Raw genomic sequence first — 26,518 nt, 5'->3', positions numbered from 1 at the left:
TTGCAAGTTCACAATCCCCACCCCTGCTCCTCTCTAGCCGAGGTCCTCTGAGCCCGCCTGGCAGCAGGATCACCAGGGAAAGCTGGGACAGTGATGTTCACACATGCAGGAGGCACTGAGTGACGAGCGGGAGACCCACTCAGTACCACAGGCATGGAAGACAGGGAACGGGGTTGGGGATTTGGCTCAGTGGTAGAGTGCTTGCCTAGCAAGCGAAAGGCCCTGGGTTCGATCCCCAGCTCCGGAAAAAAAAAAAAAAAAAAAAAAAAAAAGACCCATGGAAGACAGGGAACAGACACAGGTAAATAAATAGCTTGTTTATTAGTAATATGTTACATTATTAAAGTGCATTGAGAAGAGATAAGGGACGGAAGCTGGAAGGCCCCCGGCCCCAGGCCCTGCCCCAGACACGGCTGGAGAAGGGTCAGCTCTCTGCGGAAATCTATGGACTGGGGGCAGGGAGGCCCACTTGGAAAGCTCTGCCCGGGCCATCTCCACGGGGATTTTCACAGTTTAGCCTAAGTTAGGACATGTCCTGAGCTGAAGGTGGGAGGTTAGGAGCATGGAAGCACAGCCCCTGGGGAAGGGGGCTGAAGGGAAGGGAGGAGACACCCCCTGCCCCCCAGCCCACAATGCCAAGGGCAGAGTCCTAGAACCTCCCACTGTGGACCCGGCTCCTCCTTCAAAATGATCACTGCAAATCTACCTAGGGCTCAGTTTTCTTCTTCGCTCTCCCCTGTCTCCCTCACCCACCCCTCCCGTAACCACCCCACGCTGGAGGCTCATGCCCTCAGACTGGGCTCCCAGGGCAGAGCCAGCTCATGCCACTCTCTCTAAACCCATGCCTGTCCCTGGACTCTGATCCTATCCCAGGGAGCCCCAGCCTGGGATCAGCCCCCAACCCCCTTCCCAGACCCTCCCTCTACCCGCCCCACCCCAACCCCAGCATGTAGTTTTGGTATTTTCATACAGATGCAGTCAGAATAGCTATACATGAAATAAACCTAACATAAAAATAGAGCTTTTCCCATCCTTCTGTCCGGAAAGCAAACATCCTCCAATAAACATGCAAGGCGCTGTCCGGTGGGACCCAGGCTGGGAGGGAGGTATGGAGGAGCAGCCTGGGTCTGCAGGGACACTGGCCACCCAGCAGTGGGGCAGGGAAGGAAGTAGCCGGGTACAGAGGATCCCAAAGAACTCAGCCCCAAGGTCCAGAGATGGGGTCCCAGCTCCCCTTCCCAAAGCCCACTGCCAGGCCGATGGGCTAAGTGTATCACTGCATGAAGTCAAGCGTGAGGAGATTTCGAAAAATATTCTCGAGAAGATAAAGTCTTGAGTTGCTGATGGCCCAGCTTCACAGTCGGCGCCTTCGTTTTACAGTCCCTCACTGTCCCTACCCCACCTGGGCCCCAGCAGCCGCCTGCGGCTGGACATCTCCAGGCCCTTTGTCCCCCACTGGATTACTCAGTACCCCTGGAAGATCTGTGGGCAGGGAGCTCCCGGGCCGGCCGGCTGAGTGTGACATTTTTCTAGTACTCCTGGGCTACAGAAGCCTGGGGTACACCCAGCTCCTAGAAGCCCTAGTGAACCAGCAGACCTAGTACGAGTGTGGGCAGGACCCCCAGCCAGAAGGAGGCGGCCAGGGCCCGGGCATGGCCCAAGAGCTGTTCGGCCAGCGCTCTGTCCTCCGGCAGCAGCTCCCAGTGTTGAGCCTCATGGAGGTAGGAACCCTCTTGGGCCTCGCAGCGGTAGTGGCCGTACTGACGGGCAGTGAGGTTCTCTATGAATAGAATGCAGCTGGGGCTTTGGTGGCCTGGCTCACAGCTCTGTTCCACATTCTCCTCGTGGCGCCATAAGTAGGTGGCGTGGCGGGACTCCATGGGGCAGGTCAGGTAGTATCGAGAGTTCCGGGCCAGGGAAACCTTCTGCAATGGAGCCTCATCTGAGAGAGTAGGAGGAAACAGGTATGAGGTGGGGTCAAGGACCTGGAGAGCCTCTGGGTTCTGCAGATGTGGCTTCTAGAGCAAGGCTTAAAGGGACATGGTGGACACAGGGTGCGGATCCTGGCTTTTGTTTTTTCTTGTATTCTCCCATATCCCCAGTCCTCTCTCATGAGCACCCTAGACCGTGGGAGTTCCCTCGGCGGGACATGGTCCAGGGGTCAGGCTCATGCCTTCTGCAGATCAAGGTAACCGAGGCAGAGCTGTTCCTTCATCAGCCTGGGGCCAAGGTGAGGGATAGAGGATGAGATACCTGGGTTGGGGTTGGGACACTCTCTGTGTGGCTCAGCTGGATTGATGGACTGCAGCACTGACCTAGAATCAGGAGGCACAAACATCAGCAGCTGAAAGGATGCAACGAAGCACCCCACCTCTCCTCATATGACCCCAGGATGATCCTCCTGCACCCCATCCTGAGGTCGGCCTTCCCTTGGGCAAAGGGAGTTATCCAATGTACCGTTGGGAGCTGTAGATAGACACACAGCGGTCCTGGTCCTGGTCCCAGCCACAGTAGGGGTCTCGGGACATGAGGCAGCCATGGCAGCCCCCACTGTAGACCCCACACATGTCCAGGGGTACCTGGCTCACTTCCCACGGGGAGGTCACATAGAGCTTCCGCTGGAAAGAGAGCGAGACTGAGTCAGGCCAGAGCCCTCCACTGAATTCTCAACCCTTGAAGAAGGGACTCTGCCACCCTGGAGGTCCTTGAAAGGGCACACAAACTGCAAACGCAGTAGCCCTCTCCTCTGCCAGCTGTTGGGTGGTCCCAAGGTTACAGAGTAGGGTGGGATAGCTCACCCGGTCAGCATCCAACGATATGGCCTGGATGGCAGCTGCACGGTGAAAGGGCTGGATCTCCATGATGTTGAAGACAAAGCTGTGTTCCTGGTCCCCTGATTCCACCACCTTGTGAATGGTGCCCCTGTCTGTGGGTAGTGAGCAGAGGAGAGAGTCAAAAGACAGAAGCCCACCTCAGTCAACAGTGTTCTTCAAGGCTGGGCTGCCAGGAAAAGGTACCAGGCAGGGAGGGTTCGGGAGTCATGGCTCAGGCGAGTGTCACAGGACTGGGGTAGGGTGGGGTGAGGACAGCTGACTGAGAAGGAACAGAGAGCCTGAGGGCAGCCTGGAAGTTTCCAAGGCTGATCTCCAAAAGCCATCCCCTCAATGAGTGCCCCCAATATGCCAAAGGCTTTCTGGAGGCTGCAAAATTAAAAAGCAAGCTAGGATCATCGCCCTGCATGACCTTGGTTGCCCCTTTCCTCCCCTGCCCTCTGAGGTAGGCGTTATCTCCCTTACTGTGCAGATAAGGGAGGTGTGGAAAAGCTATGCAATTTGCTCAAGGTCACACAGACCGTGCAAGACAGGGAACAAATTGGAACCCAGACTGGTCCGAACCCCACCTCTGGCCTTTTCTTACAAGTGTCCTAGGTACCTGGGGGATATATTGTCTTTGTTTATTTTAGGACTAATTTTAGGTTTTCACAAAAGTTGCAGTGACAGTATAGTCCCAGTCTAGCCTGCTCCCAGTTTCCCCAGCTGAAAATTTTACATAACCAGAATAAATCATCACAACTATGCAGTTGACGCCAGTGTATTCCTATTCACTCAGCTACAGACTTCATTTGGGTTTCTTGGGTTTTTCCACTGAGTCCTTCTTTTGTTCCCGGAGTCAATCCAGGATTCCACGTTGCACTTGGTCTTTAGGGATATTTTAATTTCTGCAAAATCTTAGATCTGAAAAGAACCTTGGATTCCATACGAGGGCTCCCAAGGTCACACTAGACTGTCTGCTAGAGCAGCTCTCTCTCCATTGGCACCTGTTGGGGACTAATGGGTATCCTGACCCTGGTTCTCCTAATCCCACCTCAACTGCTGTCCCAGTTTCTAGAATAGCCTTTTCCTTCTCTCCTTCCACCCCCATTTCCCAGGGCATCATCTGCCCCAAAAAAGCAGTCAGATGATGCCTACCTGAGATGGTTCCTCCAGGCTCAGTATTCCAACCTACAGGCTTTGAGATGTGGCCAAAGACTACTTGGACCTGACAAACCCCCAACACAGCCTCTGACCTTATCTAAGACAGACATAGAATAGATACAAACAAGCCAACAGACCCCATTCCCCATCGCAAGAGCCTCCATTCTCTGTTGAGAACCTAGAGAATTCTTTATTTTTATCTGGCCCCATTATTTCTAAATGCTGCAGGCTCTAAACTGGTCTCTCCCTTGGGCCACAGGGAAGATAAGAGACTCCCTCCATAATCCCTGAGTGTGTGTGTGTAGCCCAGACATGTAGGAAGGGAATAGCAGGGCTCTTGGCCAGCCTTCCCTGTCCTGCACTGTGTGACCTCCCTTCCCTCGTCCTCAAAGACCTGTGGGAAAATCCTCTCTTTGAGATTTCCAGGATTCAAACAATGACCCCAGGTCTCTCACTTCAAACCAGGCCAACATGGCCAAGGAAGGCCCAAAGTGGAGCAGCAACAGGAAGCTACTGGAGGGAGTCTGAACAATAGAGGGATGGAGCCTGGGCCCTAATGAATGGTCCTAGTGGTATAGGGTCCTTTCTAGTTTCCCGGAAGGTCTCTGGCCAGGCCCACAATGGCCTCCCAAGTGATTTGGAGGATACCACCCTACTTTGAATGAGGAAGTAAGACACAAACTAAGCTCAGGGTGTACCTAGGCTTTCTAGAGCATCTCCAGGGCATTCACTCAGCCTCCTCCAGGGAAGCCCCTCCCCAGGAGAGGAGAGAGGGTCTCAGGCCTCTGGGAGGCTTTGCCATCTGAAACTCCTTTACAAGGCATCAAATTCTTTGTGTCCTACCAACTTTTCAAATTCTACTTCTCACCTGCATAACCCTAAAGACTAATGGAAGGCCCACGGTTCTTATTCCGAATGGCAGAGGCTCCCAGGAGGCCCAGTGCTCAAGCCACCGTCTTTCCATGTCTTTTTCTGCACCTTTTCCAGTGGGTGAGACAGCTGGACCAAAGTGGCACCTGGCTTTGCTCATCCACTGCACTTCTACCTCAAGTTCTAGTGCACGTTCTTCTGTCAACGCAGTATGATTTCTTTTCTTTCCCCTGCCTCATGTCCTCTAGGAAGCCCTCCTTCTCCGCCTGAGCTTCCTCAGCTGTACACATTAACCCCTGACAGCTCTGTCCACTCAATCTCCATCTACACCTAACAGCCCAAGCAAATGTGACCTACGGGGTCCTTTGTGCCTTTCATGTCTTTTGTTTTGCTTTGTCTCACCATGTAGCCTTGGTTGGTCTAGAACTCACTCTGTAGACCAAGCTGATCGTGAAACTCACAACAGAGATCCACCTGCCTCTGCCTCTTGAGTAGTGAGAGTGTGCCACCACACCCGGTTCAAAACCGGTTTTTACAAAGTAAAAAATAAGTGGGGGAGGGGAGTTCTGGGATAGCCCATCACCTGTGGTTAGGTAAAGTACATGGAAGGTCTCCCCATTGCTGGCTTGCATGCGGTGGACAACCACTTTCTGGTAATGGTACTTAGAGTGGAACAATGGTGTCTTCAGTGGCCCCATGGGTTCCACTCTCTGGGCCACCTCCGGGTGACTGTCGGCTACCTGGAAGGTTTCCGTGGGTATGGGTTGCTTTTTTGGAAGGCACTGGGGAAGAGAATAGAAGTCGGTCAGGTGACTTGGAGGTGAGACCAGGAAGGACTGGGGTCTGGGCCGTGCTTGGTCAACAGCTCACCATGCCAGGTCGAGGGTTGGGAAGGCCCATGTGGTAGCCTTTGAGTGAGGAGGTACGGAAGACTCTGTCAATGTCACCAAGCGAATACACGCAGACAGCTGAGTAGTTCCTGCAGGGATATGCAAACCACCTCAGTAAGGTGCCCAATGCACCCACCTGCATTGACCCAGGTCAGCCCTATGCCAGACAGGGCACAACCCTAGCCCTCTGCCTGCTAGGACTATTACTGGAGCAGACACCAGTGCCTAGCATATCAAACAAGGCTTTAACGGGAGGAACAGAAAAAGGGAGGGAAGGAAGGAGGGGAGCTCAACTACAAAGTTCTCCCCACTGCAATCTAAAACCACAACCTTGGGTTCTGTTACAGCATCACTGAGTTCACAGGCCACCTGTTCTGCCCTACTGAGAAAGAAAAAGGAACTTCATCACAGCCTGAGTCATTCTCTGACCCCTCCAGTCACAGGCTGCAGGCTGCTAAAGCCTCAGGAGCCAGACCTTCCAGTCCTGCCCAGTGTGTGGCTCCATGCACCGAGGAGCCAGAGCAGGGTCTTTCTCCACCCCCAACACTTGTCTGCTTTGTTTTCAATCAATGAAAACGATTAAAGAGTGTGAATTATCAGGCGGTGTTTGAGCAGCTGTGATCACACCCAACACCCCAGCCTTTCCCAGGCCTAGTATCAGCTTTGGGCACACACATGGCAGAACACACCGGCAGGGATGTGCACATGACCCATGGCCACACACCATGTGTACAGAGGCAAAAATAACAGCAGTACACATCATACTGCCGGCCACCACAACCACACACACCAGAAACAACGCAAGCCTTGCACCTAGACGCTACTTCCTCTAACTCCTCCTCACCAGGGGTTGGAGAAAACGCCATAGACCCTGGTATCCCTCCACTGGCCACTGGGGTCAGGGAGTAGGAAGACATCTTGCAGTCGATTGAAGTTCCTGTTGGTGGCTGCGTCGCTGCAAACCAGCATGGCTTTCAGGAAGGTGTTCCACTTGGAGACAGACAATGAACTCTCACCACCCTGGTCCCCCTGGAAGGATGAGGAGACAGAAGAATCCCCTCAGCATCACTTGACACACCAGAGGCGCCTGCTGCTGGGCGTGCCAGCAACCAACGTACCCAGAGCAGGGCGGGTGGAGGCCTAGGCAAGTCTTCAAGTGGGTTTCAGCTTGGTATGCCCAGGGCCCACATTGGGGCCCTGCAGAGGAACATTCTGGGTCCACCATAGCAAACAGGATCAGACGCACACACATCTGCTGCTTTCACCTATGCACACTTGTACACAAACACAAAATACAGCGAATTCACACAAACACAACACAGGTGTTTGTTAAACTTACATACATGTTTGTTCATCCAATATGCATACAAAGCTAAACCACATTTACTCACAGGCATATCATAGCCTGTGCACACACATTCCCACCGTGTCTCTCTCTCTCTCTCTCTCTCTCTCTCTCACACACACACACACACACACACACACACTCCTATTGTATATACACAGACACACTCTCATTGACCCAGCTACCCCTCACAAACTTGGCTCACCCTGCATAACTGGGCCACTCGGGATACATTGAGCGGAGCCTCGGGGTTCTTGTCAGGGTTGTCTTCTCGGAAGAAGTAGTAGATCTTATCATCATAGGCTTGGTCCTGGTGCACAATGGTGGCCTTGATGAACTGTGGATCTGCCAGGGAGGATAAAATATGAGGCTAGAAACCTGTGTGGTGGCCACTCAACCTTGCATACCTCTCCCAAATATATATGAACACGAACTGTCCTGACTTCATGTTCATATATATCTGGGAACAGCACTTGAGGCCCCATGGGGCCCTCGACTCTAAAGTAATCCCCCACACCTATTATGTCCTCCTCTACAAAGATGTCATGGGCCCAGGAGCAATGACTTCATGCCTGGGGACTGTAGGAAAGTCCCTGGGGTGCCTGTGTCACTTCTGCCTAATCAACAGAGCCTTAATGAGGAAGATGGGGCCATTGCCCCACATGGATTCATGAGAAAGATGAACTTTGGCTCTCTGGGTCTCATGCTAGGCCTCAACTTCTTTGTGTTTGCTCCCATAGTTATTCAGACCCATCTGGCCTCCACACCTTTTTCTCCACAATTCTTCCTCTCTCAGAACTGAGAATCCTCGGTGCTGACCATTCAGATTTGGAACACTGCCTCTTAGGAAGCCCTCTGGGACACAACAGGAGACTATCTGCCACCCTGGGCATTCACACCCCTTGGTCCGCCCTCAACCCAATCGGGACCTGACTCACTCTGCATGACAGTATCACTTGTGTACAGTTCACTCTCTCCCCGAATGCGGCGAAAGCGAGGGATCTTGCCATTGTATTCCTGCTTCCGGATTGTAGAGTACACTTCATCCCCTGGGATAGTAGGAGGACATGTGGGTAAGAGCAACATCTATAAGTCCTTCCCCTAGGCTCAGGCCCTGAACAAGGGGCTGACCCTCCTACCCCGAGCCTGGGACAGCAGCACCCTCCCGGGGCCCCTGCCCAATGCTGTTCTACCTTCAAACAGAACCAGGGAGTTCTCATCCGGGCTGAAGGGGGCATAGCCTTTCATCTCACCAAGTGACATCACCACACTGTCATTCACCTGGAGGAGATCAGAGGTGCAGATGGCCACATGACCACTGGCCACTGCACCCTTTGAGGGTCAGTTTCCCAGCCAGGAGACTATTCTCCCAGAGATTCTGCTTAGGGTAGTGCCAGTTTCAGAATCTCTCACCTCTGTCTGGTCATGAGGGGCTGACACCCACCCAGGAAATGGGGACTGCTCAGACACATGGGAAGGGTTCTCACCAAGTTCCAGCAGCTGGGTTTCCGGGCATTGGTGCCACAGACCAGCAGTCCATTACCCCGCCTCTCAAGAAGAGTGATGTAATTCTCGCAGTCCTGTGTAGGGAAGGAGACAATTAGGTGGGTGGGAGTCCCTGGCAGGCCTAGAAGACACTAAGACCCGAGGTCTTAGGAAAGAAGACATCTAAAAGGGCTGAGCATAGATAGCAGACACCCAGGACAGCTGACTTTATCCCTCAGTGAACAAGGCCTATGCCAGGAGCCTATGTCTCCCCCTTTGTCTAGGGCCCAAAGGCTGGCCATAAGTCTAGAGTCCACAGGGCAAAGCAATGCTTCCTCCCTTCCTTGATTCTCAGGATCTTCTCCCTCTTCCCCAAGGGGCCCACTCTTCTCCATGTTCCCTCCCCTGACTCACCTGTTTGTCCTGACAGGACCCTTTTGTGGAGCCAATGTTCACCTGGAGGAGGGGAAGAAGCATTAATCCCCCTTGCAGGGGTGAGATGCCCTGAAAGGCTGCCCACGCAGCCTCAGGGCAAGCTCTGGATGAGACTATTATCTTTTACATCTTCTGTAGATGTAATTGAGACTTGGAGAGGGTAAGCACATTTCCCAAGGTCACATAAGCTTTGTCTGATACCAGGAGCAGAGCCAAGCAATCAGGAAAGGCAGGTTATGGGTTCTGGAATCAACTCCCTAACCTAGCATTCCCCCTTCAGCACTGCCTGGCCATGTGTGTTAGCTCCCAGTTTTTCTCCCCATAGCCTGACTCCCAACTCCCATGGGGACTACCTGTAGAAGCCTCCCCCAGGACCCGTGTGTGAGGTTAGGGAGGTAGAAGGGCATGCGCAGAAAGATGTGCCAGCTCCTTTCTCCAAAAGAGAGAACACTAGGACCAGAGGAAGGAAAGGGGAGGGCAGAGGCCCAAGCTCACCGTGCGCACAGAGGCATTCTTGCCCTCGGGGAAGTTGAAGAGGTAGACCTTGCCTCGTCCACCTACCCAGACAGAGAAGCTGCCCGGCTCATGGAAAAGCACATTGTGTGGCTCAGGCTGGCCAAAGTCCACATGGTCCTGCCCTGTGCAGCATGAAGGAGAAAAACACCCTGAGCAAGAGGACCCTGGAGTTCCCACAGGCTTACTAGACCCTGCTGGCTAATTAATGCTCCAAGCTCAGGGCACTGAAGGTTCGGAGACAAGATCTGGTTTAGGTGAACCTGAGAAGAAATGAATGCCCTGGTGGACTCACAGCAATCACCCGTCCTCACCCAAAGCCACAGTCCCTCCCCCACAATGTGTGTTATCTCAAAGTGAGGGGCACTATAGGGATCTTAGGGAAAACAGTCCCCTTTCCCAAACATACACATCCTCCTGAGGGGCTGTGCAGGTATGGGAAGACCATCAGCTCTGTACTGGGAGGGAATCTCTATTTCCCTCCACCTCAGTCTCTCCAGAAGCAAACAGCATGCCTTCAAAGCTCCCCGGTTAGGGTTCAGATCCCTGGGCTGCCATTTTATTCACAACTGAGAAGTTGTCTCCAACCCCTCCTGGCTTACCCCGTCCCCTAATGAGCACCATTTCAGAACTGGAACAAATCTCAACATCTATTCCTTCCCATGATACAGTTGGGAAAACAGGTCAAGGAACAGACAGCCCCCAAACCCAGGAAAGCAGGCCCTAAATCAGTACCCCTGCTTCTGACCTCAAAGCTAATTTCTAGCCTGATTTCACCTGCCCAGCTCCTCCTGGAACTCAGTTCTCTGTCCCAGCAACTCTGGGACAGGGGACCTTCAAAAAGTACAGCCTTTCATCAGAAGGGCTGACCAGGGCAGTTTTGCCCAAAAAAGAAACTGTCTGCAGCCATCACCTCCAGGGAGAAGCTGTCTCATCTCTAGTGACATTGTTGTGGTTGTCCTGGTTGCAGGACTAAATTACAGGGATGGGATGGCTCATGGCTATGCCCTCAGCAATCAACCACAGCCACTGTTCCCTCACCTCTGATTAGCCTGGGCCTCACCCCGGAACCTGGTCTGACCACTGGTTTTTTGTTTTTTTTTTTTTTTTTTTAGCTGCAGCAAACTTTGGACACCCAAACAGGACATGACCCAGTCCAGGCAAAAACAAACCTGCCGGTTCCTCAAGGTCTGCCCCAAATCCTTCTTCCTGCCACTTAAGCCATTCCTAATGATCGTGCATCCATCAGAGGCAAGGAATGGCAGGAGTACACAGTGTGCGACTCATTCCCTTTCCTGAGTACACGCTTCTGCACAGCCAAGTGATCCCAGACAGACAGTGGGAAGAGTTCAGATTCTGCATCTCTGCTGTGGCCTGGCTCACTGTGCCGAGGAGAAAACCAAGACCCTCTGGGAGACAAGCCTGGCCCAAGGTCACATCAGCAAGCAGGGCAGAATGTTTCATCCGGACAGTATCAGTTCTCAAGAACATTCCTGGAGATGTGAGCCTAGCTGGGTACAGACTGAAGTGCTGAGTCCACTGCCTTCTGACTGACCTGGCTCTCCTGGGGCACACCACAAACAGCCTGATCCAGCATTGAGGGTGGGAACAGAGGGCCAGGAGCCCTACCTCTCACACCCTAGACCCCAAAGCTGCCTCTCATTAGATCAGCCCAAGATGTGCAGGGCAGGGGCTGAGAGCCCAGCCTCTGTTCTGCTTTCTGTAGAGAGGTGCTCAGTGCTGGCAGAGCATGGGCGCTGTCCTCTAGCTCTCTCCCTGCTGGGATAAATCTCTAAAGCTGGGCTCAGCAGGAACAGGCCTCTTGGTCTTCCTGACTCACAGCTTTTCTTTCACCCACAGCCTAAGCAGCAACATGAGCAGTTCATAGCCCAGGTCCCAGGCAGCACGACTTCCCTCACACCTCCATACCATCCAGACTGGGAGACAAGGCAGGAGGAAAGGTCCTTATCTGCGCCTGGGGATGCTGGGCTACCGAGACCTACAGGCACAAAGTCAAGAAAAAGAAGCACTCACAGGCTGTGCTAGACACTTCCACCGGTCTCCTTAGTGCCCAAGCACATGCATCAAAGTCAACACCCTGGACCCCAAGAAGTCTTCCCCACCTGTTTCCCATTCCTGTTCCTCATTCCCACTGCTTTTTTTTTTTTTTTTTTTTTTTGAGCTGGGGACCGAACCCAGGGCTAGGCAAGCGCTCTACCACTGAGCTAAATCCTCAACCCCCCCCCCCCCCCACTGCTTTTTGAAGGAGACATTAAAGCCCCTACCTATACAGGGACTGGGCAAACTGGAGTTGACCTTTAAAAGGCCTAGCCTAAATGTTTACTTCCCAAAACACTTTCTTTTGGCTGTCTTGTGGATTCAGAGATGGGGAGGCAGATAAAAGCTAGATCAGTCAGGAATGGGGAAGGGATGTGCAAGAAGGGACAGGCAAGGCTAATGTACAAGTTAACTCAAGGGCCAAATGGCACCAGAGGGGATCATGGAGGGAGCCTTTGTCTGGAGGTAGCAGGGCTGTCAAAGAGCAGTCCTGAAAGAGCGAAGTCTGAGTGTGGAGGAATCGAGGCCTAAGCCTGAGGAGAATACTTGGCTCTCCTCAAAGTGTTGATAAGAGACACCACACCACAGGAAGTCCGCTAAGCAGATAGTCCTAGGAGGGAGCCAGGGATGCTCCCAGAAGGCCCTTAGAAGCATTGAAGGGCAGGGGAGGGTGGCAGCAGCGGAGTAAGGGTAAGAGATACAGCCAGGGCAGCACTCTGTTGATCTGTGGGTCTGTTCCCCTCAAGCCTAGGCAAGGTCAGAGTGAGGGAAGGCATGGACTGCCGGCCCCATTTTGCAGAACAAACAGAAGCTTAGGACCAACCCTCCCATGACCCTCAGGTTTCTGCCCCTCCCGGATCTGTGCCTGGTGATGTGTTATGAACTAGGGGGAGGGGGAGGAAGGAGATGGCACCGGCTCAGCCCCAGGACAAGACCTTGGCCCACTCTCCACCCGGCCCCAGCCGAGGCTCCCGGCACTGCCTGAGGCCCTCAAAGGGCCTGATTGTGCCCAGGAAGTGTCAGAGCAGCGGCTCTATGAATACATGAAAGAAAGCTTTGTTCAGGTCAGCAGGAGTGGGGTGGAGGGGTGGCGCTGGGGGCTCTGGGCAGGAGGGCTGCCTGGAAGTGAAGGCAGCAGCAAGCCCTTTTGGCCAGGATTACCACAGAGAAAGTTGGGCCAGAGGAAGGGATTGATTCAAGGCCCTGCCTAGACAGTGGCAGAGCAAACTGGAGTCTACCTTTAAAAGGTTCAGACTAAGTGTTTACTCCCCTAAACACTTGCTATTGCTGTCTTGTGAATCCAAAGAGATGAGAAAGCAGATAAAAGCTAGATTAGGCAGAAATGGGGAAGGGATATGCAAGCAGAGGGAACAGCATGAACATAGCTGAGTGTGAGGTAGCAGAGGACTTCTACCTGACAGAGAATTAATGAAAGAAGAATCCAGAAGGTTAGGCCTTAGTGATGGGGCAAGGGAGGCCCTGATAGCCCAAGGACATAATGACTATCAGTCTCTCCTACTGCTTGCTACCAAGGAGCAGGGCCAGGAGTGGGAATGTCTCCCATCCTCTGGCAGTCCCTCACCTCCCGGCTCCTGGCTCCCCCTGCTTCCTTTCCATCCTGTGTGTCTAAAAGGAGCACCGTCTGGCACGGTGTCCCCCCCTCACTCCCCGGCCTGACGCATTAGTGGCTGACTAAGTGGTAGCTAAAAGCTCCCAGAATAACCAGGGGTTCAGGCAGGGGAGGGGTCTAGGGGCACACAAAGAGACATGGCCTCGAGGCAGACTAGGCACAAGAATGGCCACCCCCACTCCATGTGTCAGAGCCAATCATGGCTCCTGAGCAGAGTCCCCAGGCAGTCCCATAGCTAGCTGGTCCATGGTCCCCGAGCCCCCACCTCCTCACAGTACAGGGTTCACAAGGCCTAGACCCAGTTCTAGTAGGATGTAAGTGTTGGGAAGACTATAGGAAGTGACCCCATGGAGACACTGCACTCTGGACAGCGTGCCCAAAGGGCCTTGATTCTATTGCAGAAGGAAAACAAAAAATAGGAGGCTTGATTCCTTTTGGGAGCCGTTCTCCCATCACCATCCCAGCAGTCGAGTGACTGCAGGAAGTAGGGACGCTTTCTTTGGGTTTTCTCAAAGCAGGCCTGCCTAATGAAGGATCTGTCCTCCTCTCATTCACTCTGGATGCTGTGCCATCTGCTCCTGTCATTCCCCATGGCCTGGATGCTTGGAAAAAGAGGAGGGCAGGCTGGGAAGGGTAGAGTTAGGGTTACTGCCTACAATAGGAACAACAAGGGCTGGTCCTTGACCCACTGAACCCACCAGCTTTGAATGCTAACCTCCAAAAGCCCTTGGAAAGTGGGCAGAGTATGGCAAGAATGTGGGCAACCCAGGAGGAAATGCCTGAGTTAAGTCACCAAGGAGCAAGCGCCTGGCCAACCACAGACTGGGGACCCAGCCATATCCAGCAGGGACCTCCTCCCACACTTGTGTCCCATTTTGCATTTACAGGCCCACTCACACCCTCACCCTCAGAGGAAAAAAATGAAGAGCTGCGTGGCACTTGGGAGCTAACCTGCAGTCTCTCCACCCTTTGGAATCTTACATAATACACATCGAGGTATCCAAACAGCCACCAAGCTGGGAGACTCAGGGGCCATCAAGGCTGTGGCATTGGCCCAAAGGCAAACACTTGTTCACCCATCTTGCCACTGCATCCCTCTAAAGCCACCCACACTCAGGACTTCTTTGAGGGACTGTAATGAGAAAGCTGCCCAAACTCCCAGTTCTCCACATTACCCTATCCTTCACCCTCCACCCTTATTCACCGGAATCACCCATTCACCTCCCAGGCAGGGCCCTGATCTCCCAAGAGCCTTTAATAACTAACCAAAAGGCATGAGTAATGGAACACAGGGTGGCAAGGAGAACCCCTCCCAGAGGTGGCAGACACTCAGGGACAGATGTTTCCTAGGCTCTGCCTCTGATATGGCCGTTTCCAGATGGTACTGACCTGGTGCTAAGAGCAGCTTACAGCCACTACAAGGGTACTGGTAACACCTGTGCAGGGCAGGGTCCTAACAGCTGCCAGACAAGTGCTGTGCCAACACGGGTGGCAAGGCCCAAATGTGGTAGTATCCCTCACAGAGTAATGAGACATTTATCCTCATTATCAGCAAGCCTACACTCAATACCAAGGCCAGCCATGGGTGGGAGGAGAAGATATCTCAGGTGTTGGTTCAGCCCTGGCTCTAAGAAACCACCTACTCCCTTTGGCATCCAGGCATCTGGTTGTTGTTTGTGAGCTGGGGCAGGGCCTTCCTGAATTCAGTTTCCCCTTCTGTGGCTGGTGGAGATGCGGGTTACTGGTTTGTTACAGCCTGGGTTTTATTACCCACCATGATTCCAGGAACAAACACAAAGCAGTCAAGGTTAAATTCACAGGAGGTTTGGGGAAAACATGAGTGTGCATACTAAAGACGTTAGCGACAGCTTTCTGAAAGCAGAGAGGGACTGAAAAAGCAACATCTTCATCTGCCTCCACTGGCTAGCCCAACAAAATCCACCACCCTGCAAAGAAGGCAAGACAAATGTCTGCAACCCCATTTTACAGAGTGGAAAACTAAGGCCCTTCCAAAAACACCCTAGGACTGAGACCACTTGCATCACCATGACCAGAGGGTTAGGGCTGCTAGACAAAGAAGCTGGGACAAAGTTCTGATGAGAAAGACATTTTTGGGAGAGCTGAATTGAGCAGGATGCAAGAACTCAGGTGGAAAGGGAAGGCAGTCACTGAACAGAGCCCAGCTGTCCTGGGGAGGAGGTTCTGAGCTCAATTCCAGGGACAGCACGGAGCCCAGAGCCAATGCCCCACTCTAACTCCTAGCTGTTCTTCGGTCAAGCAGGTTCCCAAAGCCCTAGAGGTCAGCTAATGGCCACTTCAAAACAGTAACCGGGCGAAAAGTACAGTCTGCTCTTAGGCTCAGAGCCAGGGCCAGGGTGGCAAGAAGGCTGAGGATGCCTACCTCAGCCCAGTAGGGAGGGAGACAGGTGGAAGACTGGTGAAACAGAAGGTTCCTGGCCTCGGTTTTGGCCTGGACCAGCAGGGGACACAGTGTGAGGGCGGGCAGCCAGCATAGCGTTAAGGCAGGGTCTGGGGTGCCAGAATCTGCAGAACTGCATTCCAGGAGAAACCAGAGCTGCTGCAGGAGGAGGAGGGGAGGGGGAGGAGGGAGGGAAGAGGATGGTAATGATGAGGCTAGCCCTCACAGGGATCTGCCAGGTGCTATCCCAAGTGTTTTTTAGAGCTATTAACTCAGCAAATCACTAAGCTCATATGATGTCTGGTCTCTTATTAGCTGTTTCATGGAGAAGGTGTGCGAGGCACAGAGAAGCTAAGCTATTTATCCAGAATCACACAGCTGGGCTATGAGCAGAGCCTGAACTGACCGACTGACTCTGGAACCTGAATGATCCTATTGAACTCCAGGGATGGACTCTCAGGGACCTCCAGAGCAGCCCATTCTATAGCGCTGAGGAGGCTGAAGCTGAGGGAAGCTAGAGTCTCCAGCAAAGGCTACTCGCCATCAAATGCCTGACCCCTACTTGTGACACAGTGACAAGTGTGTCTGAGTGAGCATGAGTATGCCTGCAGGTGGGGCAGAAATCTGGGGTGCAGTATGTCCCCTTCACCCTAAATGCTAGCCAGTATTACAAATAGGGAAGATAAATCTGGGATTTCTAACCTTAGTAGGAAGCTGTCGGGCTGGGTATGCGCACCAGCCCTTTTCTACTGTATACCACCCAGGCTCCCAACCGTCAGCACTCACTGTGGTGTTCATCTCCACCCTGGCTCTAAGCTCAGGACCCCACCACAGCTCCTGGGCTGTCCATCCCAGCAGGGACTAGTCCCCACCCAAAGCAGGGCAGTCAGGGCTCGCCTGTCTCTGAGCATGCCCAATTCCCGTGTGCACACAGGGCCTGTGCTCACTGCCCCGTCCTTTCTCAGCCTCATGTGAATTTCACTTGTCCTTGAACATCAAGCCCAAACCCCCTGGCTCCAGGAGGTGTTCCAGGCTGCTCTAGCCCTCACTACTCTGCCCTGCACTCTCTGATTGTGTTCCGTCCACTATCTGACACGTTCTCTTCTCTCAGATCACACTGGGTCTGGTGGTGAATGTGAGGTGCTGTGAAGGAGGACCCATCATCCATTGCCAGGGCTGGACAAGATGGGAAGGTCCAGCCATGAGGAGGGGGTAGCCTCCTACCACTCTTCAGAAGAGCAGACATTTTAGAAGAAGTTCCCGGGCCACCTATGGGGCACTGTGCTTCTCATGGTGACCTTACTTGGTATGCTGAGGCACAGTCGCAGCTTTACCTTGTGTCCCCAGCCCTTGTTCTTTCCTTCTCCTTCCCCTGACTGTATCACCCACACTGACCTTCTGTCAGTCTTGGCTGTGCACTCCTTGACTCCCCAGGGGACACTTTTCCATCACTAACAGCTCCCTTGGGGCAAGCACAGGGCTTCTCCTGCTTTCCCTCTCCCAGGAGCTGAATGAAGGTGCAGGCAGGGGTCAAGGGCTAGCTGCCCTCTACAATGGGGTCCCCAGGACGCTGGCCCAAAGCCCGGGTCTTGATTAGAAGCAGGGGTACAGGAGGCCCCGAAGGATCAACCTAATCCCCAGGCTGCTGCTGTGGTTAAACCCAGATTAGCCTGAGCCATGACATAGAGCAACCTGCCTGCCCTGAGACCCAAGCTCTGCTCAGCAAAGGCCAGACATGAGTTATACGGAGCAGGTCCACATCTGAGGGTCTTGGTGGGTGTGGCTAGAACATCTCTGGGCTCAGTTAAACAGACCAAGGAGGTAACAGGTTTTAGAAGCCCTAGACTCATTAAAGCATGACAGTAGACAGGACACTGGAAAGGGGCAGAGAGCTGGGCCACCAGTAAACTCAGGGCAGAAAAACACAGCCCTGACACTAGTTTTTCCTATTTTGCCAGTGACCTTGAGTTTTGCCATCTCTGGGGCTTAGTTTCCCCATTCAGAGCTTGTGTGGTTGGCCCAGCTTCTCTCTGACACTTCTTTTCTCACACCATGAGCTCTATGCCTTCAGGCTGGGTAAGCTGAGGTCATGTCAGAAGGTTCCTCAATGGAACTGAGAAAGAATCAACAGGCAGGAGGAGGGAATTGAGGACGAAGGTAGGTAGGGTGCAAGGAGGATGCCCCGGGGAGCAGCGGGTGCTGGAAAGGACATCCCCATCCAGAGGGTAACCATCAGGCTTCGAGGAAGCAGTGCTCTGTGTGACTGTGTGTTCTAAGTAGAATATTCAACAGAGCGTCCCAGAGGGATGGAGGGATGTTGAGGAGGTCAGAGTGTGATCTTCATATGGGACAGTGAGGCCAGAGTGAAGAAGGCTAGATGTAGGGAAAGGCTTGGAGACCCTTCTCCTGTGGTAGGGCAGTAACTTGGGACCTGGGCTGGCTAAGGAAGGTAAGAAGCCTCTGGACTCTGTAGTCCTTTACTTTCTCCTTTTCCTCTGGTCTGCCTGGTTCACTGACAGTCAGATGCTCACACACCGGGCAGCCAGTCCACATTTCACAGCCAGGGCAGATCAAGAGCCTGTCTCTCCTATCCCTTAAGAAGAGCAGGGCTTCTGGGGTGGCCAAAAAAAGGACCTAAGAAGCAGAAGCCTTTTGGTTCAGAGCTTCTAGTAAGAGGCAGGGAAGTGTGGTGAGTCTCTTAAGACACAATCAGCCTGAACTGGGGTCCAACGAGGGTGTAGAAGAAGGTGGAGGGCAGGCTGCAACTCTAGCAGGCAACTCTAGGGTCACTGTTCTCACGACTGCCCCCTGCAGGCTGAGCCTCACAGACTACCTGGCCTAGTGCTCCTCAAAGTGAACAGTTTACTTCTCTGAAGTGCAGAAAACATCATATTCCACCTAGAAAATTATCTACTCTCAAAGAGGACCTGGAAGGGGAAGTTGGTCAGATGAATAGTACTTGCCCTATCTGCAATACGGGGTTTAGATACAAGGGGGTTTCTTCTGCCTTACGTGCAGAGAAAGGGCATGGCAGGCCTCCTACGTGAAGAATTCTTCCCCTAGTCAGGAATTGATGGGAAGGTCCTAGTGGTCCTGAATCCCACTACAACTTCCCTCAGGGACCTAGGACAGCCTTGCCTGCCACTATCTTTCTCTAGAAGGCTGCCCATGCAGTGACAAGAGGCCCGGCTTGGATATCATCTCCAAGAAACTTGCTGAAGTCGGGTATGGTGATGCACAGGCCTTTAATCCCAGCACTAGGGAGACAGAGACAGGTAGATTTATGTGAGTTCAAGGTCACACTAGACTACATAGCAAGTTCCAGGCCAGCTGGGGCCACACAGTGGGAGAGAAGGGAGCACCTTGCTGGATCCCTGGCCAAAGCTGCCTCAACCCTGTCAGACAGGTGCTTCCTCTGTCCTTCCTCATTGGCCGGCCAGGCAGACTTCCACGGCCAGTCAGCCCCATGACTGCTCTCTGTTGCCGGTCCTGTCAGTGTACCTACAGGTTTATCTGCCCAGGCTTCCTAACTACAAGGACACTAACTCATTTAGTTTCTCTGCTGGACCTTTGAGTCCAATCTAGCACCAGTACAAAGCTGAACTCAGAAAGTGCCTGATAAATGTGTGTCCACCCTTGAGGTTGTACGCCAACAGGCCATTCCCTGCGACCCACCCTTGACTTTCAGCCTATAATAGGAAAGAGAAGAAGGAACAAGACTCAAGGATTTCCCCTGACTGCCTGGGTTTCGGCCACTTAACACCAACATCTAAACTGGCCACCCCAGCCTCAGCTTTGCCCTCCTCATCCTAAGGAAAAAGGAATCTGGAGGAATTGTGACCCAGCAGTGAATGAGTCAGTCAGTCAGTCAGTCAGTCAGTCAGTCAGTCAGTCTGTCTGTCTGTCTGTCTGTCTGTCTCTCTGCCCCCCCCCTCATCTGAGCTGAGGAAACTGAGGCTCAGAAGAAGGCCAAGACTCACCACCCAGAGTCACAGAGTAAATGAAGCCAGAACAAATAGGCCAGAGCCAGGCTCCTGACTGACTCCCCACCTATTCCTACCTGAGGTGCCTGAGTCAACTTGGATCTGTGTGGACTTAGACCTGCAGCTCTACCCCCAGTACCTACTCTCAGAATCTTCGATGTTCAGCACGAAGCCATCACAGAACTTGGCAGGGAGCTTCTGGGGACCTCACCAAGCATCTCTTGTAGCTTAGGAAATCCCCGTTCCTCGTGGGGATTGCCCCCCTCAGTTCTGCGGGGGGGGGGTCACCTTGAAGGTGATGAATTCATCTAAGTCCCCCAAGAGGGCAGGGATTTCCACTGGAAATGCTGATGCTTGGGGAGCCCCAGCTGTGACCTCATCTCCTGGAGGAGGTGACAACAACCCCCCTACCCTTGGGAGTGGCACCTTAATGGCTACCCAGAAGCTCCTAAGTCAACAATAACATCCTGTTGTTTAATTGGGCCAGAGGGGGAAGAACCAGCTGGGCAGTGAGACTGGAGACTGGAGACTGGACTCCCTTCTGTGGATAGGCTGGATCACTGTGACTTGGGGCTCAGGACCTCCATGGGCTTCTCCTATTCCAACTCTTGGGAAGAAGCACAGAGCATAGCAAGTATACCAACTTCTTGCCACACTATGCCTTCACCTACCATCCACTGTTTCCCGCCCTTGCTTGAAGGAAGATCAGAGTCACATTTACATTGTTGACTGACTCACAAGTTAGTGATGCCCCGTGGGGACTACCTCCAAAACTCTTCCTGCTCTGGCAACCTCTGGGAGTCAAAGACGGGTGCAGGACTCAGGGTGATACCCAGCAGTCTATGTTGGAACACCCTTCTCTCTGGTTCAAGTTGTTCTGCACCAGGCTTGCATTCACCTGGTTGCGGATTGCAGTCTGGGACCCTCTCAAAGCCCCTCCCTTAACCTTTCACTAAGACTTGGAGTGAGGATGGGAACCAAGCCAAGAAAATAAAGACATTTCTAAACCTGTCCCGGTCCCTATTTTGTCATGACACAAAACTAAACTCTAAATCTATGTCTTATAGGGAAATGTATGTAGGGTTGCCACCATCCATAGTCTGGTCATCCCTGAAGGTTGCTACGTCCCATCCACAGGTAGACAGGGCCCTAGGCTTATTACGAACCTTGGGAGGGTCTCTCTCTCTCTCTCTCTCCCTCTGTGCCCGGGTTGGCCCTATCCAAACTCCCTACTAGTCGACTGCCATGTGTTACCCCATAGGAGACAGGAGGCAGCTGTCAGCTGGGCACACCATCACCAGCTGGTGGCCCTGGGGGTTTGGGGGCAGGTCAATGGCAGGGCCTGTCTGGCCAGTGGGGCACCTGGCACTTGTGAAGGAGACTGCAGACTGTCCTTGGACAAGATTGGTGAGTGTCTGGTGGATCCCAGCCAGAGGGGTTCAATAGTGCATTACCAGTGTGGTCACACGGTGAAGTGCAGGCAAGGGAAGCAGCGTGTAGGGGTGGGCTGGGAGCTTGAAAAGTGGGTAAGAGGGCTGAAAGCAGCTTTAAATAGACTCAGGGTAAGGAAGGACTAAGTGCCAGGGATGGAGAGGCATGCATTAAGTGCTAACAAGTGGGTGTGCATTAAGCATGTGGCGGGAGGTCACGGAAGGATTTGAGGGGACAAGCACAATCAAATGAAAGGAGTTTGATACAGAGGGAGATTCCTGAACACGCAGACATAACCATTTGTCTCCTCTGGCGTACTCATACTCTGTGCTGTCTAAGACAGGGGGAGGAAGACAAGTTAAAACGCTGGCAGGGACAGAGGAAGAGAGGCTGAAGTGGGTGCGACTTTGGAGCGTGCAGGTGTCCATCGTGAATGGGAGGTCCTGAGGTCCAGATACGATGTACCTATTCCACCAGGTATGGCTCTGGCAGAGTTGGAGACCAGAGTACCTCGTTTATAGCTGAAGAATCATCTAAATCCTTCTCCTCTCCCTAACCCTGGCCCAGGACAGATCTGGGGTCAGATCAGAGCCCTCTCCTGCACAGTGAGTGCCCGCACTGCCCAGTGACCTTGGGCAAGTCACATTCTCTCAGCTGCTGCGGCAGTTCGGGACACTCATTTTATGTGGGTTCCCCCCCTCTGCTAAGAATACCTGCCCCAGATAATGCTCAGACTTCCGCAATCCCTGCAAACTGCCAAGGCATCAAAGGGACAGTAGGGACAGACAGGACCAGTACCCCAGCCCCCGGTGTGAGTCCCCCATCACCACTAGGGGAGGGGCTGCAGAGATGCCAAATTTGGGTACAGAGCTGAGTTTGCCTGGGGGTGGGGAGGCATTTGTGTGCAATGCAGGGAGGGGAGTTCAGTCCCTAGCGGCAGAAAGCCTCCAACCCCAACCTAGCCAGCCTTCTGTCCCACGATCTGTAGGTCTAAACTGAGATGCCCGAGGGAAAGACTACAGTCCCTCAGGTTCTCATATTCACTACAGTCCTAAGGCTGCACACTCCTCCCCAAATACGCCGCTTGGGGGTCCCAATGGCCTCGCCCCACCCAATGGGCACTGTCCCCCCTCCCCATGCTAGTGCCGATTTCTGGTGACAACTGCCACGTGCGGGCAAGGGGGGAGCGGCCGGTCCTAGCATTACGGAGACAGCGCCCAGGTGCTCCGAGCCCCTGCACCGCATCTTGTCCCGGGTCGCCGCAGGATACCCACCCCCTTGCCTGGCCCGCGCTCCGGGCCGGGGCGGGGGCGGGGGCAGGCGGCGGGGTCTTTGTTCCCGCAGCCCGAGCGCAGCGGCGGCGGCAATGGGTCCGCGCCCCCTTCACCAGCCGAGCTTGAGCCCCGCGTGCCAGCAGAGCCCGCAGCTTCCAAGGAGGAGATCGGGGTGAGAAAGCTGGCCAGGGGAATGAAGGGTCCTGTATAGTAGACCCCGTGGCGGAGAGCCAAAGAGCCTCAGCGAGGCAGGGGCCCGCAGCCTCCCCCCGCGCTCGGGCGCTGCGGCTCGGGCTCAGAGCTGCCGTTGGACTTGGAGCGCCACTTAGCTGGGCCCGGGCCCCAGCCACTAGCTCGCACGCTGCAGCGCTCCAGCCCGCTCCGGCGTGACAGTACGTACACTCACATACACTCACCCGGACCCACACGCTCCCTTCGGGGCCAGCCTGAGACCCGCAGAGCTGCGCACACGCACTCTCTCCGGGTGCCGCACACTCTGCACCCGCCCCGCACAGCGTCCGATCCCGCGCCCCGCCGGCCGCCCGGCGCCGCCTACCTTTCCAGACGGCGGAGATACGGGGTCCGCTCCTCGAGTGGCCTTGGGCGGAGGCGGCGGTCACCCAGAACACCAGCAGCAGCCGCAGCCGCAGCGGGAGCCCGAACCGAGCCGGCAGGCTGAGGACGCGGGCGCGCGGTGCGCTGGGGGCGGCACGTCCGGGAGGAGGAGGCGTCATCCCGCAGCCCCGGAGCGACAGCGGCAAGCAGCCGAGACTGAGCCAGCGCCCGGCCGCAGGCAGAACCTAGCGCCAGGAGGCGGAGTCAAGCGCCTGACCCCACCCCGCCCCTCCCCCCGCCCCTCGCAGCCTTTTCTAGCTTTGCCGGTGGGCCCCCTAGCTTGTGCGGCGACCTGCCAGAAGAACCTTCGCTACCCGCACGCAGGCAACTCCACCGGGAGAACCCAGCTGCAAAGAAGACAGACTTGTGATTTGTCATGAGGCACAGATCCCATTCCTCCTCTGGGCTTCAGTTCCACTTCCCTTGCCCCAGTGGAAAGAAAGGCCTAGGAGATCCGTAAGGATCTCTCAGCGCATGGATGAGTCTAACACCGGACAACCCCCTTGCTGCCAGCTAAGTGGTTTGTAGTCAGAGAACCATTCTCAGAGAATGGGCTTGCCGGAGTGGGACTCAACTCTCTGATGATCCTATCAGCCAGAGCAAGGTGTTTTCCTCTGTGGAGGAAAGAGAGAAGAGGTCTATGATGTGTGGGGTGCCCACAACGCCCCACTTATTGCTCTGCCTGAGAGAACACTGGGAATTTTTCATCTTGGCCTGGCTTCCTCCTCTCCCTCTCCTTTCTCCTCCCTTCCCCAGTCAGCAGCCTTCTGGGCTGCCTCCCCCCAGCCAGCTGGTGTATGCTCAGAAAATCCAAACTCATTTCCATGTGCGCTGAGGGGGATATAATTAGGAAGGCCCCTTCCCCAAGAAGAAAGTGAGGGGCACAAGGCTCATAGTCAGAGAGGGAAGGTCAGACCAGTTGAAGGGATCTCTTTCTCTGCCTAAGGCTCAGCTACCTACCAAGGGCAACCTGGTGACTCGTGGTAGTTCCATCAGAGGTTCCAGGCCTCAGCCCCTCTGCAGTCACTTGAACAACCCAGGGAACTCTGTCATTGGCTTATGGTCTCAGAGCCACTCTGTCTGCTCTTTGTAAAAGGGTCTCCCGTGCCCCTTGGCACAGTCTCCCTACCTCTGCTTGCACCCCTGGGAACCATGACTGGGAAATCCATCCAGGTCAGCATGTCCTTACCTAGTGCTTACTGTATATGTAGTCTAAGGTATACTGCACCAAGAAGAGACAGGGGTGAGGAAGATCGAACAGAAGTAAACAAAGACTCGACCTTCAAAACCCACAGAGCTAGACATACTGAGCATGCTGCAGACACAGGCAAAGACACTGGGCAGGATGCCCTGACCTCAGAGCCAGCCCTCTTCCCTGCTCCACGGGCAGGAGAGTTTTGATACTGTGAATCTTAGCTCTGCCAATTGCACATTCTGTTTCTAGCTGTTTTCTCCATGCCTAAAAGCCCCTAAAGTACCCTAGGCACTAAGGTGAATTCCTCCAGATCTCCATGTGGGGAGGGGTCTAGAGACACACAGGGCTAGCTTCTTACCCTATACACGGAGTCACTAGCTTCATGGTGCCTAGGGTCACAACCTCAGAGAAAAGGCCATAGACAGCCCAAGAACTCCTTCCCGGGCCTGCACTGAATCTTGTGGCCCCAAAGCTGGCAAACTGACCAGGCCAACGTAGCTTCTAAGAATACTTGCTTTCTAGCCCAGTGACTCATTTTCTGGGCAGTTATGCACTCCAGTGTCTTCATTTCTATAAACGATTGAAGCAGGTTAAGAAGTCACCTATCCCTGCCTTTAAGAACCAAGAATTCAAGTGCATCTGAAATGAAAACATTACCCATGTGCACAGTAACTCAGAAAATACAGCCCACTTCCGCCTACATCATTCCTGCCAGACCTACATTCTTTCCCTCTGAGTAAGGAAGCATGACTCCATCTTAGGGAAGAAACTGAGGCATCCAGGCCAACAGGGGTCTGTCTGAGATCAATTGGAAATGCATGGAGACAGAAAGCCAAGTTTTCTGACTCTGATAACAATTGCCAATAGTGTGGCTACTATTACACGCTGTGTACATTTCACAGCCTCACTTTAACACACACTTCCACTTCGGGATCCTGGGAGCTAGGTGCTAGAGTTCATCTCTCTTTATGAGCAAGGGAACTGAGGCATAGAAAGGTGATACAATATATCTAAGCTCACTCAGGCGGACAGAGACAGAACTGGGGCTTTAACTCAGGTGGTCTCTCTAGGGCCAACATCTTCGCTTCCGTCAGTGTGAGGTGCTTTTGCACTGCTGCCTCTGGTACTTGGCTGCAGTCTGGTTCCAATCCTCAGAAGGACCCAGACAGGGCTAGGTTACCACATGCTGAGCAGAAGGGCAGGCCAGGGCCAGACTGAGCCTCCTAAGCAGTAGGGAACAGATGGAAAGTAGGGGCAGAAGCCAAAGCAGTGTTTCAAGGCTGCATGCTAGAGTGAGAAGTGGTGCTGAAGGTCTCTTCTCCAAGACAGACCCTGGGACAAAGGGCCAGGACAGATGGCAGCCTGCTCCTCAGTCCTATAGAGGGAAAAGCAACAGAAGGGAACAGGTATCGGCAATGGTTTGGGGGTTCCTGGCTCAAGTAAAACAGGGAAATCAGAATGGTGTAGGTGGGGACGGGCCTGCCTGCCTCACTAGAATCCCAAGCTGGCTCTTGAGCCTGAACCAAGGCATACGACCCCACTCATGACCAGCAGTGGGAAGTGGACCAGAAGAAGAAGCAACAGATGCAGATGATGACAGGTCTGCAGGGGAGACACACCTCTGCTTTCCCTCACATGACTCCAGAATTGGAGGTGTGGGAGACAAGACTACTAGAGAGGATGCAGGCCTACACCCTGTGGGCAGCCGCCAAACCCAAGAAGTGTCCTTGAGAAGTCAAAGGATCTGGACACATACAGATTGGAGCTTCATGACCCAGGACCAGCGGAGGTCCTGGGGTCCATCCCAATATTCCAATAGATTCTCTTACCTCTCAGGGCCAAACTCAGTCTACTTCTCCATTCCCAAGCTTTCCTTACTGGATTCCATGGCATGACCTTGCAGGTATGACCAACCCCGACAAGAGGCCCAAGGATTCAGTGAGGAGATACAACATACACACATGTTGACCATAATACAAATCTTCATAGATACAATAATCTACAACCTAAATCCTCAGGGTTATTAGTAACTCCAGTCCTTGGAGTAGGCCTCCTCATGTAGGATTCCATCCCTGCCATTAAGTCTCCACCCAGGCCTGCCTCTAACAACAGGAATTATTTACGCATCTTTATGACCCCTAATTGGCAGAGGCCCACACACCAGGCAGGTCATGGGTGGACTGGGTCTCTGGAATGCTGTTTACAGGACAGCTGCTACTCAGCTCCAGACAATGGGGCACGTGAAGTTGAAACTTAGGTCTTTGCTGGTTTAAAGAGATCACCAAATAAAAGCGTCACCAAGGGGTTGGGGATTTAGCTCAGTGGTAGAGCACTTGCCTAGCAAGCGCGAGGCCCTGGGTTCGGTCCCCAGCTCCGAAAAAAAGAAAAGGGAAAAAAAAAA

At 53.6% G+C, this 26,518-nt stretch overlaps 1 protein-coding gene across 2 annotated transcripts; it reads right to left on the bottom strand.

Annotated features, from left to right (window-relative positions):
• Positions 1–302: 302 nt before the first annotated feature.
• On the bottom strand, positions 303–23,046 carry Sema7a (semaphorin 7A (John Milton Hagen blood group)). 2 transcript variants are annotated; one of them, XM_087562001.1, is made up of 14 exons: positions 10,685–10,901; positions 9,495–9,637; positions 8,979–9,020; positions 8,567–8,659; positions 8,273–8,360; positions 8,018–8,128; positions 7,285–7,424; positions 6,579–6,763; positions 5,715–5,823; positions 5,428–5,626; positions 2,799–2,926; positions 2,458–2,618; positions 2,254–2,315; positions 303–1,942 (listed from the first exon to the last, which is right to left on the bottom strand). In XM_087562001.1, the coding sequence occupies exons 5-14, from the start codon at positions 8,340–8,342 to the stop codon at positions 1,581–1,583; spliced, it is 1,527 nt and encodes a 508-aa protein (XP_087418127.1). In that variant the 5' UTR covers positions 8,343–8,360; positions 8,567–8,659; positions 8,979–9,020; positions 9,495–9,637; positions 10,685–10,901; the 3' UTR covers positions 303–1,580.
• Between the last annotated feature and the right edge of the window lie 3,472 nt (positions 23,047–26,518).

This window comes from Rattus norvegicus, chromosome 8 (genome assembly GCF_021556685.1).
Source record: "Rattus norvegicus strain SHRSP/BbbUtx chromosome 8, alternate assembly SHRSP_T2T, whole genome shotgun sequence".
Taxonomy (NCBI): domain Eukaryota; kingdom Metazoa; phylum Chordata; class Mammalia; order Rodentia; family Muridae; genus Rattus; species Rattus norvegicus.
The sequence above is the reverse complement of the archived record's forward strand: the minus strand, read 5'-3'. Positions and strand labels throughout refer to the sequence as shown.

Coding starts and splice junctions, on each gene's coding strand:
- Sema7a (XM_087562001.1), bottom strand. CDS start 8,342: ATGTCACTTGGTGAGATGAAAGGCTATGCCCCCTTCAGCCCGGATGAG. Junction 8,129..8,272: donor CTCCCTGGTTCTGTTTGAAG/GTAGAACAGCAT, acceptor CTACTATCCCAG/GGGATGAAGTGTACTCTACA. Junction 1,943..2,253: donor GTGTCCCAACCCCAACCCAG/GTATCTCATCCT, acceptor CTACTCTCTCAG/ATGAGGCTCCATTGCAGAAG.